Genomic DNA, 15,359 nt, shown 5'->3' on the forward strand with positions numbered 1-15,359 from the left:
GGGCTTCCACCTCTTGCCATGTAACCACCTGTGCACCCTGCTCCAGACACCCTGGCCTCTTCTTCCCTCAGTTCCTTCGCACTCTGCGGCTGTCTTCCAGTCCCCCGCCCTCTGCTTTCCCAAATCCCACTCAGTCTCAGTTTAGAAGCCACTTTTTAAGTGAGGCCTCTCCCGGCTGATTGCTCCCCCGCGGTCTCTTCACCCGCCATCTAATTAGATCTTCCTGAATGTGCTCCCCAAGTAGTCTTCATGTTACCTATTGCAATTTGCATTATACACTTGCCTGATTATTTTTAACGTCTGCAAGTGTCACAAGGGTTTATTTAGCACTGTGCCTGCCTGCCACACTGCTGGAACTTAATAACTTTTGAATGAATGAATGGAGGGACTTGAATTACATTTTAATTGTCACCATCATCAACCTATCAAACAACATTTCGAGTTCTCCAGTGCTGCTCTCCTGGCTTTCCCGCCCCCGTGGGGTTGGCAAAGCCCTGGTGGAGAGCAGCCTTTCTGACGCACCCACCGCGGGCTCCGGAACTCTGGGGAGGACCTAGGCACAGCGGGGCTCAGGGCAGGTCCTCAGGCCAGGTGTCCCTCTGTCTCCCAGGTTCACGTGCATTGGGGGAAGAGCGGCGGAAGAAAAGGGGAGAGTGAAGCGAGGAGCGCCGGGTACCTACTGGAGACCGCGGGCCGAGTCTGGTGCGCCTCCGGCCTCTCGGCCAGCAGCCGCCAGGGAGCTCGACTTCCTCCTTTGGGGGCCGGCGCGCGGGGCTGGGCTGGGCTGGGCTGGGCGGGGCGGGGCGGGCGACGCCCCCGCCGGGCTGGGCTCCCAGCCTCCCCAATGGGATTCGGTGCGGGGCCGCGGCTGCGCCCAGTCCCGGCGGCGCGCTCGGCCGCGGAGGAGGCGGCCCGGCCGGGGCAGCGGAGCCTCTGCGCCCGCGGAGGGGAGGCCGAGCGAGCCAGGCTGGCGCCCGGGGGGGCCATGGTGGCGGGCGCCCGCGGTCTCCTGGCCCTCCTGCTTGTGGTCTCCGCCCCGCTCCGGCTGCAGGCGGGCGAGCTGGGTGAGTGGAGCGCGGTCGGCGGGGGTGGGCCGGGCCGGGCCTGGAGGGACCCGGCGCGGGAGGAAGTGGGGTCTCCGCCTGCACCCCGAGGAGTCCTGCCCTTTCTGGCCGACGGCGGCTCGAGTATAAAATAAGTTACTGAATTTCGGATCGTTCCCCCACCCAACTCCTTCCTTCTCCGCTCAACGAGAGAAGCAACTCGACGCCTGCCCGCGTTCGCTCTTCTTGCCGCGAAGCCGGGCTCACTCGGCTCCCAGACTTCCTGACTCCGCCGCCCCCGGGAGAAGTGACATGGCCCCGAGGTGGCGACCCCGGCCGCCACAGGGGAGAGCCGTGTGTGGGGACGCTGCGCCCAAGCCTCCCTTGACAAGGCTGCCGAGCTGCTGGGCGGCCGGGGCGCTCCGTGCGCGGCTGCGATCCTAGCGGGTGCGTTCGCGGCTTGTAGGAACCGGGGGTAGATGTTTCCCCGGGGTTGTGGCCAGGGGGCCGGCGGGCCGCCCTGCCGCTCCTCACTCGTGTGCCGCCTGCGCCCCAAGTTGGAGTCCTGTGGCTCCTTCTTGGGTGTTTGAGCGAGTCGACTCCCGACCAGGCTGCTCTTTCTGTGGACCTGGTCCTTGGTTTCAGGTTGGACGTAATTAATTAATCCACAGCCCAGTTTGCCTCTGCGCATCCACCTGATTAAAGCAGTAAGCCGTTTCACCAGCCCTAGACAAATCCTTGTTAATTAGTTCTTTCCTGATAGGGCAGCTTTCTGCGGCTTTTCAGTTCATGTTTCTTTCCTTCCCTACTTCTGCCCCTATACAACCGAGGTTATTGAAGAGCACTAACCATCTAGAATATTTTGACAGCTCTTCCACCCCCACCCGTGTTTTCTAATGAAGCAAGCTGCTAAACCAAATGCTGGCGCTTTTTTTTTTTTCCCACTGAACCACATATCCATTCCCAGTCTGAAGCATGGCTACTTAAGATGTGACTGGTGGTTCCTAAGTTTGCTTACATACCAATTTATTTGTTTCAAAGCTGAAGTTTAGACAAAATATGCCTTGGCACTAATAGAATGCTATGCATATCCTAAAAATTTAATAAATATGTATGCCTTGGGGGCGCCTGGGTGCCTTAGTCGGTTAAGGGTTGGACTTTGGCTCAGGTCATGATCTCACCGTTGGTGGGTTCCAGACCCAAGTCTGGTTCTGTGCTGACAGCTCTGAGCCTGGAGCCTGCTTCAGATTTTGTGTCTCCCTCTCTCTGCCCCACCCACTCTCACACTCTGTCTCTCAAAAATGAATAAACGTTATAAAATTTAAAAAACATGGGGGCGCCTGGGTGGCTCAGTCGGTTAAGCGTCCGACTTCGGCTCAGGTCATGATCTCACGGTCCGTGAGTTCGAGCCCCGCGTTGGGCTCTGTGCTGATGGCTCAGAGCCTGGAGCCTGTTTCCGATTCTGTGTCTCCCTCTCTCTCTGCCCCTCCCCCGTTCATGCTCTGTCTCTCTCTGTCTCAAAAATAAATAAACATTAAAAAAAAAAATTTAAAAAAAATTTAAAAAACATGTATGCTTTTATTGAATATGTAGGATTTTATCACAGGTATCTTAAGCACTTAAAAAATGTTTCTCATCACTGTTTGAAGGTGCAACTTTCTCTTTTTAAGTTTATTTATTTATTTTAGAGAGAGAGAGGGAAAGAGAGAAAGAGAATCCCAAGCAGGCTCCACCCAGCAGGGAGCTGGATCCTGGGCTTGATCTTACCAACCATGAGATCGGGTCCTGAGCGCCAAAAATCAAGAGTCAGTTGCTGAACCAACAGAGCCACCCAGGTGCTTCCCGAAGATGCAACTTTAATACTGCAGGTCTGTGAATCCCTGTGACACTGTGGCCCTGTACTAATCTGGCCAAAACTGCCATCCATCTTTACAAAGAAGTTTCAGATGTGCAAGATCATCCAGGCTGGTGAACAGGTCCTTGGTTCTCAGGGAACAAGTGTGATTGCTTAGATTTTTTATTGAGCTTCAAATTTGAGATTTTATAGCCGTTGACTGGTGGAAGATGATGGTGTCATTCGAGTTTCCATGAAACATCCTATATGTTTAGGATGTTAAAAGAACCAGTAAAGGCATACGTATTCAATCACACAAAAAAAGCAAAACTTAGATTTGGGACATTTACTGAAAAAAAAAAAAAAATCTCCTAGGAACTCTGGTTCTGATACCTCTTGAATGAAGCAATAATCAGTGATTTTTTTTTTTTTTTTGAATATTTCTCATATCTGTGATGTTCCCAATTAGCCCTGGGTCACCTGTTTGGCAAGTGTCCCTAAGTTTAAGCAGGCACACCCATTTGGTCTTGAGATACGCTACTGGCTGTGGTTGGATGGTGGTCATAGGTGTGATTAGCCATCTTCAGGTTTAAAAGAGGGCAGCCCTGGCATAACGGTCTGTTTTTGATGAGAAGAGGACCGTTTATTCCATTTTACCTTCATTATTCTGGGAGTCAGCCTAGTCTGGTGCTTCTCGGGTCCCAACCTGCCTGATCACGACTGTCTTGGGAAGTTTTGTAAAGCCCCAGCTCCGGATTGTGAATCAGAATCGCCATGGGGTGGGGCCTGGGAATATGCACTTACAAAAAAATTCCCCCAGGTAATTCTGATTCAAATCAGCTTTGAGATGGCGGAAACATTTTATAATGTAAGGATGATGATAAATGGCTACCATCTGTGTCATGGATAATTTAATATTACACTTTCATTCATTGTGTTCTGTTTCAGGAAATGAATGTGATACTGTAATCTGAATATTTATAAGCCTAGTCAGTGAAATTATTCCAGTTTTTTATGTCAGAGTCTGGAGAAGCTATACTGGTTCCTTTGTAGGGCTGACGCTTGCCTATCTGGTGCTTTTGCTCTATCTATCTATCTATCTATCTATCTATTTATTTATTTATTTATGTGGCCACCTCTTCTAGTGTTTATAGCCTGCCAGGCCCCAGACAGTAGGACTTGATGAGCAACATTTGGTCTGACGTCTGCTGCTGCTTCTGCCCTGCTCCTCTGGACCTAGTTAACTAAATTGAGACACTTATACAGATTGTTTCACATGGTTTTTGAACTTCATAACACCACATATAAGTTAATCTTTAGTATTGATTCAATTATTATAAATCTGTAGGCTTGGACTTAAGTCTTCTTACCTTTATTATAAGTTTTGAGAATAAAATACCCTAATTCATGTGAAGATTTTGTGCTAACTAAACATCCCTGATTCTCCCTTCCCCAAAATATTTGGAGATGTGTATGAGAAAGATTTCCTCTTTGTGATTGAAGTGTTAGTGAAGAGTAAAAATAAGCAGTGTCTAAGGAAACTTGTAAGCATAGAACTGGATACTTAAAAATTGCCTTAAAAATTCTGCCCAACTCTTATTTGTTACTATTGGAAGGTCTGTTCTTAAGTCATCACTTGTGTATATTTGGTTAGAGATGGGATAGCAGATGTCTGATGTTCTAGGTGAGTGGCTTCTTAAAAGGTAAGCACAAGTTTATTTGGGTAGCTTCTGTATCAGTGTTTGCACCCACCCCAGACTTTCCATCATCTCTGAGGTCTGGGGTTCTGTCTGCCCTTTAGTCTGTAAGTTCTTGAGGGAGTGACTGGGATTGTCGTCATCATCCTGGCACCTGACAGAGGTGCTCAGTAAATGTTTCTTGGGTTGAACTGAACAATCTCTTCATGTTTAGGAGATTATCTTCAAATTGTTTCCTAATTAGTAGAAACTAAGTAATAGAGAATCTACTGAAGTTCTTTATGGAGGTTCATCTGGTGCTTCCATTAATTAATTTGGTTAGCAAGCCCAGCCCCCTTGGAATGCTTTATTTCTGTATGTAAGGATGCCTTTTTTTTTTTAATGTTCATTTATTTATTTTTGAGAGAAAGAGAGCACAAGCACAGGTGGGGGGTGGGGGCAGAGAGAGAGAGGGAGACAGAATCTAAAGCAGAGAATCTGAAGCAGGCTCCAGGCTCTGAGCTGTCAGCACAGAGCCCGATGTGGGACTCAAACCCACAAATCGTAAGACCATGAGCTGAGCCAAAGTTGGACACTTAACCAACTGAGCCACCCAGATGCCCTGTCAGCTGGGTGGCAAGGATGCCTTTTAAATGAAAGAACATCAGGGGCGCCTGGGTGGCGCAGTCGGTTAAGCGTCTGACTTCAGCCAGGTCACGATCTCGCGGTCCGTGAGTTCGAGCCCCGTGTCAGGCTCTGGGCTGATGGCTCGGAGCCTGGAGCCTGTTTCTGATTCTGTGTCTCCCTCTCTCTCTGCCCCTCCCCCGTTCATGCTCTGTCTCTCTCTGTCCCAAAAATAAATAAAAAACGTTGAAAAAATAAATAAATAAATGAAAGAACATCAGAAAGAAGGGAACATGCCAGCAGAACATAGACGGTGCCTTTTGGCTACAGTAGATGTAATTTGTACCACTCAGAAACATTAAGTTGCACCATATAGTTCAGAAAGGAAGTTGTGTTAAAGGATTCATTAAACCAAAGGATGCTATTATGATTTGAACTCTGAATAGTGTCCTGAACTGTATTTATTAACTTTATTTTATAAGTTGAACTCCTTAAACTTGTGGTACTGAAACAGACTTGAAAATCACATACAAAACATAACTTGGAAATAGGCTAGACATCTGACATTTATAAGGAATTATGTTTTTATTTTTAAGACGCATGGGAAAGTGAAATTAACTGCACCATTTATCAAAGGTTTTAGTCATGTTAAGGCAGAAAGAACAAAACAAAACCAAAACAGCTTGTTCAGGGAAATATGGAAATATTTCCTGTAAAGTTTTGGACTTGCTGCTATGTGTGTCCTATAGCATAAAGTGTACCGTATACATATTAGAGTAACAAATTTCGTGTTTTTTAAGGAGATAATAACATAACCTGTCCGGAGTTGCACTTAGCACATGGTAAAAGCTCAATGAATGCCAGCTATCTTGCTTTTCATTTCTGTTTATTACTACTAATTTGACAAATATGGGGTCCCTTTGTTCTGCCTCCCCCACTGCTTCTAGGACCTCATTTTCTTCCATGCTCCCCCATACTCCCAGCCATACTGGATTTCTTGCCATTTTTCAAAGATAGCAGACATCCTTCTGCCTCAGAGCCTTTGCGCATGTTGCCTAAAATAGGCCTGCCCCAAATATCTCCATCACTCCCTCCCCCTTCAGTCTTTGTTCAGATGTTACTTTCTCAGGGACAGTGTCCCTAATCACCTGTAACCCTCCTGCCATCCCCCAGGACTCCTTCTCCCCACCTTCCCTGCTTTCATTTTTCTTGGGAGCACTGCCATCTTCCAACAGAATATGTCATTTACCCTTTTATTTAATTTGTCTGACTTCCCCCTAGAAGAATGTCAGGTCTGGGAGGAACTTTGTGCTTTGAACAGTGGCCACCACATGATGGGGCTCAGGAGGGGATGTGTGCTCCGTGAGGATAGGGCGGGGGTTGGGGGGGGGGGGGGTAGAATGCAGTGGAAACACAGTTCCTGCCCTGTTGTTAAAGACTCAAAGCTGTGACTCTAGCTGAGACTCAAAACCAGAACAAGACAAAGTAATAAAATTCTATGTCTAGTCCCATTGTTATTTATAGACAAAAAGTCTGAAATATGGGTTTAAAATAGAAGAATTCATTCTGGTGTATTTGAAGTTTGGCTTTGAGGATAAACCCATAAATATCACCAGACCTTCAGATTTCTTTTTTCTTTAGACTATGGCGTAATCTTGTCTTTTTGCAACTGAAGAGTCATGTTGATGTCATTTTGCAGATGTTCTCTGCTTTGTATATATATAAAAAAATAGTTGTTTGCCGTGGGGGTAGGGAAGTGGGAGAGACTTAATCGTTGGGAAAAACCCACATGGCGATTTCTAGCCCAATGTAGAAATAAATTTTAACTGTGAGCTCTAGTATGCTGAATCCAGACCAACTGTCAAACTTGCCTTTCAGTTGGATTGAAGAGAGTTTATTTTTGTTTTTTGGTTTTGTTGTTGTTTGTTTTTTGGCCAGGGGTAAGGGGGAGGGGAGGACAATAGGGGAGAGTAGAGATGAAAGGAGCTTTTTATAGTCTCCACCAGCACCTGGTACAGTTCCCGGTAGAGAAAGGGTTCCAGATAACTATTTCCTAGTCGGCGCATGAATGGTGTGGCTGAGGTTTGAGAGAATGAAGTGAATGGTGATATTCACTAAGTTGTAAACAGAATTGCATACATGACTATTGTGATGACTTAAGAAACACTCTGAACGTATTCAAGAAAATAATTAAATTCAACTCTGAAAAGGTTTGAGAATCTTTGAGACTCCTTTACAGGCAGCACCAGGAAAGCTTCCATGAGTTAGGCACTGGCAGTCTTAAGAATATTGCAGCAGGTGGTATTGGAGCAGGTGAGTCGGAGGTCCCCAAGATCTCCAGATGCTTATACATTGAGGGCATCAGGGGCCTATTTTACCTTGAAAATCACTGGGACAGTGTTTAGACATTTGTGACATTATCACTGTACTAAACCACATTGTCACGTATGACTTGAGTGTTTACTGCCATTTCAACTTGATCTATTAATCTAGCCTTTGTGAACTATCTCTCTGGGAGCTTTTATGCTGTGTGAAATTGTACCTAATATGTGCAGAAATGTCTTGTGTCTTATGTGTGGTAATTTTAGCTTAGATGGATTTTTTTGTAAGAAAAGCTGCAAAGAATAACCTTGAAACAAGGTATTAGCTAAGTGGTTTTATTTTACCCCATTTCTCCCTTTTTATAAAGCTACACTGGAGCTTCACCCCCCCCCCACAAAAAACCCACAAAAAACAAAATCAAAAACAAACAAAAAAATTTCTCTTACGATGGGACTTTCTTTCCTGACTGCTTTCCCAAACATATTCCCCAATGCTTACAAGGCACAACAGTTGTGGAATAAAGCAGGGTGTCGATAAATAATATTGTACCGACATACCGTAATCCTGCAAGGAAACTGTTACACAGAGAACCAGTAAGGACAAGTTTTTGGCGCACACACACACACACACACACACACAAATACAAATATATATCCCCACAACCAATGTACATATGCACACACACACTTATATACTATCTACTTTTTTTTTTTTTACTATAAATTGGGTAATAAAATTTCATCTATAAATACGTGTAAGGTGTAAAGAACAACAATAAAACTAATACCTGGGTACTCATTCTACTACCTAGTCTGTACGTGCTTTTATAATCTGCTTCTTTTTCAACTTCACATTTTATTAAAAGCTTTCACCATACTGTTTGGGGAAAAAATTCTAAGTTTATATTTAGAATTAGCCTTCAGGGAAACCGAAAATTCATTTTCAAGTCCTTTACTGCTACTGAGGAATATCTAATGGGAAAATGGAATTTTTGTCTTGTCCAATCAGCTATGGGTCTTGTCCAGATTTTTGTCTTTTGTGTGTTTCAAATAACCCTTCCTTGCTTTTGGAGTCAGAAGAAATTTGCCCATACTATATTTGAGAAAATTATTACTCTGAATGTAGTAAGTATCAGAAAGGTAAGATTTCTTGGTCCTTCCTGGATGAGATTCTTAATTCATACTTAAAGGACTCAACTTTGTCAATGATTAGACTATTTGGAGTTTATATTTACTGATAACCACATTTGTTTTATATAGTTTTATATTCATTTTCCAACTCAAATTACAACCACTATTATGGCCTTTTAATTCAGTGGCCAACATATTTACATTTTACAGGAAGGGAAAAGAACAGTCTCTTTCATCACAAAATTAAAATCCTTGGAAAGTAGTACTAATCTAGTTCCATTTCATGATTAAGTCTGTTTAGTGGATATGCCTAAAAGTTGTGTATGAATTATTTTTTAAAGAGCACTCTTATTCTTGAAAAAAGGGAAAGAAAACTATTTTGCTATTCTGTCAACGTACAAGGCCAATGGATATTAAAAGTTAAGAAGTACAGTAAATTTGAATTACTAGTGCATAAAAGTTCCTACAGGAAATGTAGGTAAAACCTCTGTGAGACTCACTTAATTTTTAAATGGCTGAATGGATTTAATTCAGCCTTCTTAAGGCTTTTCACAAAAGCAAGCTTGCCTCATATTGAAATGTGGTTGATTTCAGCCCAAAAGAAGAAACTTTTGAGACTTAATAGTCCATAGGACCACTGAAACATGAGAGCTATTTATTGAATTACTCCCATTCTGAGGAGTTTAGAACAGAGGCTGCTTATTTTGAGAATTACATGGACCATGATTTGCCTTTTTTCCCCCTGAAAAAGCCCTTGCTTTGCCAAGAGACTAAAATTGAAGATAGCCTCCAGATAGAGAAATGCCTCAGTATCTACTGTTGCTCCTAGCTCCCTAGGGTCTAAAAATCTATGAAACCTTCTTGCCTTGTGGGTAGGAAATTCTTTTCTCTTTCTGTTTTTCATCTTCTTCCCCCCCCCCCCCCTGCTTTTTCATCCTCTTTGCTACAGTTGCTGTGCTGTATTACTAAGATCTTAACAGAAACACTTCCCCTCCCTGAGGTATTTGACATCTGTTAAAGACCAAATGGCATTTCTCTCCCAAATATTTCATTTGCGTTTCTAAATAGTCTCTTATATTACTACAGTGCACTGAACACCCCTAAAAATATTGATGGTGCCGTCTTAATATCATCTAATAGTCAAGTCATATTCAAATTTACCCAGGTGATCTAAACATGTCTTTTTACTGGTGCTTTATACGAAGAAAGATCCAAACGAGGTCCACACGTTACAGTTAGTTATTCTATCTCTTAAGTCACTTTTTAGGTACCAGTGACCGCTACACACATGTGTTTTGTTTTCCTGCAAGGAAATCAGGTTCAGCTATTTTGTGACACAGATCAATCTTAAATTAGACCAACTGGCTTCTGAGTTTTGTATTTTTTACTTGGTGCACTAGCCACTGTAATTCTCTATAACCTTGAAATTAGACCTAAAGACTTGATTAGATTAATGCTAAGTGTTTTTGGTGAAAGTACCACAAAGGTGTCATGTGCTGCTGATTGTGCCTCAAGATGCATACATTATTATTGTTATTATTGTCCCACTTTCTATCATGCTAAAAATGATCAGTGACTTCAGGAAGTGACAGCTTGATCCCTCCATTGTGAAGCTCCCTTTTTCCTTTATGACCTGTAAATAGTCTGTGAAATGATAGTTTCTTACTCAGGAAAATTACTCTTCCCCATCAACATTTCATTTGGTGGTGTAAGCATCCATCGATCATTGCTTTTCCATGTAGATTTTTTTATGTCAATAAAAATTTAAAACCCTACCTTCATAGGTATGTTGATTTATCAAGTGGTTTTTGCATCTAATTGAATCCCAACAGTTCTGAGAGCTATGAAAGAAAGGAACTGAGATCAGAAAGATTGAATCATTTACCCCAGGCACACTCACTTTTTTTTTTAATTTTTTTTTTTAACTTTTATTCAGCTTTTGAGAGACAGAGAGAGACAGAGTGAGAACAGGGGAAGGACAGAGAGAGAGGGAGACACAGAATCCAAAGCAGGCTTCAGGCTCCAAGCTGTTAGAGCCCAACATGGGGCTCGAACTCACAAATGATGAGATCATGACTTGAGCCAAAGTCGGATGCCTAACTGACTGACTGAGCCACCCAGGCTTCCCGAGACACACTCACTTTGAGTGTCCATAATGGGATACAGGTGCATGTCCTACAATCCTAGATACCTTAGGATGGTCTCCTGTCCTTCATCTTCTACGAAAGCTCTTGTCCTGGGGAGATCAAGTTAAAGAAGTCTTAGAGAAACATATTTTCAGGAAGCTATTTATGCAATAAATCTGTAATAGTCTTTGGTTTCTCTTAGAGGTGATCACATTTGCCCCAGAAATATTAAGACTTTTTCAAGTCTCAATTAGTAGTTAACCATGTGTTTTTATTGCATTGTGATAAAGTCTGTGGTACAAGATGTGGAATGTACAAAGGCAGTATACTTTTTGGGGACTGTGCAATGTGATATGAGCTTGTAAAGTTTATTTTTTCCTCCATCAACTCTTAATGTTTCATACTTCAGTAGATGCATGATAAGATACCATTTCTTTCCTAACTGAGATTTGCTATTTTCTGGTCAGTTAACGTTGATTGCTTTTTACTTCTATATGGTACATATGTGTATGTTCCTATAAAATTTCTCATCCTATTTCTTTGTGTATTTTCTACCATATGCTCAAATAATTTCTTTAAAAAAATTTTTTTAATGTTTATTTTTGAGAGAGAGAGAGAGAGCAGAGAGCAAGCAGGGAAGGGGCAAAGAGAGAGGGAGACATAGAATCAGAAGCAGGCACCAAGCTCTGAGCTGTCAGCACAGAGCCTGACGTGGGACTCGAACTCTCAGACTGTGAGGTCATGACCTGAGCTGAAGTTGGTCTCTTAACAGACTGAACCACCCAGTTACCCCTAAATAATTTCTAAATTGACACTTTTTTCCAGGTGTCAGAAATGTCACCCTGGCTTAAATGTAGATCCTGAAATTTATTATTGCCTGTTCTAGACTTACAAATGAAATCATGAAAATAAGTGTCAAAGAGTTAAGAATATAGACTTGTTCCAATTTTAGGAATAGATATTAAAATAAAACCATATAAAACTGGTATCTCAAGAATTTTTCATTTTTGAAAAGGTTCACTGCAAGATCCCTATTTTTTTTTTAATTTTTTAACATTTTTGAGAGATAGAGTGTGAGTGGGGGAGGGGCAGAGAGAGAGGGAGACACAAAATCCGAAGCAGTCTCCAGGCTGCGAGCTGTCAGCACAGAACCAGACGTGGGGCTCAAACCCACCAACTGTGTGATCCTGACCTAAGCTAAAGTCTGATGCTTAACTGACTGAGCCATCCAGGAACCCCTGGTCCCTATCTATTAATAGGAATTAATTAATAAGGGCTCTTTAAGTCTCTTGCTATTCAGAGTATATCTTTCAGGCATCAGCAAAATAGTCATTACCAAGAACCTTTTGAACGCACAGTATTTCCAGGCCCTGCCTATTACCCAGATCCCAAGATGACTGGTGTGCCCACAGAAGGTTAAGAAGCAGCACTTTGATCCACTGAAAACTTCATTTACAGAGCATCTTTTAGGAGCCACCTTGGTGCTAAGAAAAGTGAACAACCTTTGTTGGAGGTAAAATAGTCACCTCTCATTAGACTTTCCCTTAATAGTGTGGTAAAAAGTACTTGCTTAAATAATTAAAGAGAGAGGGTGATAGAGTTTCTCATAAGTTTTACAAGAATCCCTGAATTAACCATGGCTACTTTCCTCATGTTAATTTTGAGACAAGAAGAGTAAGACTATAAAAGAATAATGTGGGTTTTAATACTAATTGTGCTGCTCAGCAGTAATGTGAGCATGGGCAAGTCTTAAGTCTGTCTGCCTCAGTTTCCTCACCTCCACATTGGGTGACTTTAGCAGCTGCAGCCTTAAAGCGCAGGGACTGAGGTCCGTGGTTTCTGGAATTCAGGAGAGGTTCAGGTGCCAGCTCAGCCACCTGGGCCAAGTTACCCGGCTTCTCAGAGCCTCTTCTTCACACATAGAACAGGGGCAATAACAAGAGGGGTGTGGGATGGAAAAGGGGTGTTGGGGTCTTCAGTTGTGCTCTATTGGAAATGGCCTATCTTACAAGCTATGGGGTATATTCTTGGATGTTTGAGATATTACTTTCTATATGTCTGTATGTGTATGTATGAAATGTTTCATAATTTTAAAAAGGGAACTAATATTTATTATCGGTAGAATACACTTATAAGAAGATTCAGTAACATAAAGTCCCTTAGAATACTCTATCTGCCACATTTTATAATAAATGTTTAGTAAATGCCAGGTGTTATTAGCATTTTCACAATATTATGGCGATTTTTTTTTAACTATTCCAATAACATTTTGGTTCTTGCTGAGTTTTTGAAAAATGTATCTGGAAAAGTGACAACGTGTGTGTATACGTGTGTGTGTGTGTGTGAGAGAGAGAGAGAGAGAGAGAGAGAGAGAGAGATGTTTATAGTTTTAACGAAATGAGATTAACTTTATCCACACTTGGTATACTGGATTTTTTTTTTTTTTACTCCAGAGAGAAAAGTCAATGTCCATTTACACTTTATCTGAATATTGGTGGTGTGTATATTTAACATGGAACCAAGGTTAGAAAATATAGCGCGTGGTAGAGACAGGAAAGATTTCCCGCGTTTATCTTCACCCCCAGCAATTGCAACTTGGACATTACATCAACATCCTGACATTACTGGTAAAGGTCAGCAGCTGCTTTTCTCTAACTTCCTTATCCTAAGCATCTATTCAACAGAGATAAAATAGTTGTCTTAGACTTGTTTTGCTGTACAAACAAGTTTTTTCCCCTTTTTATCTCTGAAATTAAGCAACTTCTCCTAAAGAATGCATCCAATTTGTTACAAATTTCCCCCACAGCACGTGTGAGTTCACAACAGTGGGAAAATTCTTCCTTTTGAATTATCAGATTCACATAGTATAATTTCAGTATTGTTCTTTAAAGTCTCAAGGCCAGAATCCACTTCTCTGCATCTCAGCCTTAATCCCAGAAGCCCCATCATGGAATCCCAGTGTGCATCCCATTTTTGAGAGCCTAGCCCAGGAGTTGGCTGGCCATGTGCCCTATGGAACACTACATCAGGAGACACCCACTGAGGAAGGGGTTCCCTGAGAATATTCCAACCTGTGTCTGCTGTGAGAACGTCACTGTGCACTCTAAGGGCTGTGAGATGGCCTGTGCCAAAGAAAAAGGTAAAATTCTACTGGTAAAATTTATCTTGCAGATCTTTTTTGGAGATGAAGGCTTGACCTCCTTTTAAGTTTCCCAAGGACTCAAAAGCATACAGTGCCCACTTTGGGAGATGCTGTCCTAGCAGTCAGTGGGGCCCTGGATACATAATGGGGCAGGGAGCATTCTAATTAGAGCTTCTGACAGACTCTCTAACCCTTAACACAGGCTCACTCATCTTTACCATGCCCAATTGTGGTCAGGCTCTTTTTTAATGTTTATTTATTTAGAGAGGAAGAGAGAGAATCCAAAGCAGGCTCCACGCTCAGTGTGGAGCCTGACATGGGGCTTGATCTCATGACTGTGAGATCATAACCTGAGCTGAAATCAAGAGTCGGACGCTTAACTGACTAAGCCACCCAGGCACATATGTGGTTAGGCTTTTCAAAGATGAGGAAAACTGATACACAAAAAAATGGTAATTTCTTAAGATCATGGAGCCAGTGAATGAAGGAATTTGGACAAAGTCAGCGAACCCAAAGCAATATTCTTGCTACTTTAATATGTGTGGTAGTTTTAAATAAAAATATGGCAGTTAAAATATTTTGAATTCTTACTGTACGCTAGCCTTTATGCTTAATACTTTACTACCATTATCTCACTTAATGCTCATGATAACCCTGTGTGTCGAGGGAGGGGGACGCTATCATTGTCTCTATGATGATGAATTGTAGCTCTTTAAGAGAGGTAAAGGGACTTATCTAAGGTCAAACAGCCAGTACTGGGCAGGAGCCCAGTGTCCTAACCATTGTCATCTGTCACCTCTTAAGTGTATGGAAATAATTTATGAAATTAGAAAAGCAATAGGTGTGCAAGCCCTCTTCCCCCACACCCACACCCCTTCTGTGATCTTTAACTTTCCATTGGGAATCACAGAACAGGAGAGTGACCAAGAACTATGCAGTTCTTGCAGTTCTTTGTGGTTTTACTTATAGCACATTAAAGGGTAGCATTAGGTTTTGAATTTTTTTTTTTTTTTTTTACTGTTAGGTATGCTTCTTATGTGAACGCTTAAAATTTTTTGATGCCCTTGCACCCTGATGGAAACAGCCTCACATTATGTAAGGAGTCTTGGATAGGACCTCTTGAAATGACTTGTTTCGGGGCGCCTGGGTGGCTCAGTCGGTTAAGCGTCCGACTTCAGCTCAGGTCATGATCTCGTGGTGTGTGAGTTCGAGCCCCGCATCGGGCTCGGTACTGACAGCTCGGAGCCTGGAGCCTGTTTCAGATTCTGTGTCTCCCTCTCTCTCTGACCCTCCCCTGTTCATGCTCTCTCTCTGTCTCAAAAATAAATAAATGTTAAAAAAAAAATTAAAAAAAAAGAAATGACTCGTTTCACTTTCATGCATTCAAATTGATTTATTTTAAGTGGTTCTTTCAGCTGATAGGAAACACCATCTTGGGAGTTTACATGGAGAGACTTTTTGA

The 15,359-nt window shown here is 42.5% G+C and overlaps 1 protein-coding gene across 2 annotated transcripts in view; it reads left to right on the forward strand.

The window, feature by feature from the left end:
* Positions 1-829: 829 nt before the first annotated feature.
* The window catches only part of DCBLD1 (discoidin, CUB and LCCL domain containing 1), a 67,720-nt gene continuing 53,190 nt past the window's right edge, over positions 830-15,359 (forward strand). For both annotated transcript variants that reach the window (XM_058735084.1, XM_058735085.1), the window contains exon 1: positions 830-1,064. In XM_058735084.1, coding sequence (XP_058591067.1) covers positions 845-1,064 — 220 coding nt within the window. In that variant the 5' untranslated portion in view covers positions 830-844. The remainder of the gene's footprint in view (positions 1,065-15,359) is intronic.

Source organism: Neofelis nebulosa, chromosome 6, assembly GCF_028018385.1.
Source record: "Neofelis nebulosa isolate mNeoNeb1 chromosome 6, mNeoNeb1.pri, whole genome shotgun sequence".
Classification (NCBI taxonomy): Eukaryota; Metazoa; Chordata; class Mammalia; order Carnivora; family Felidae; genus Neofelis; species Neofelis nebulosa.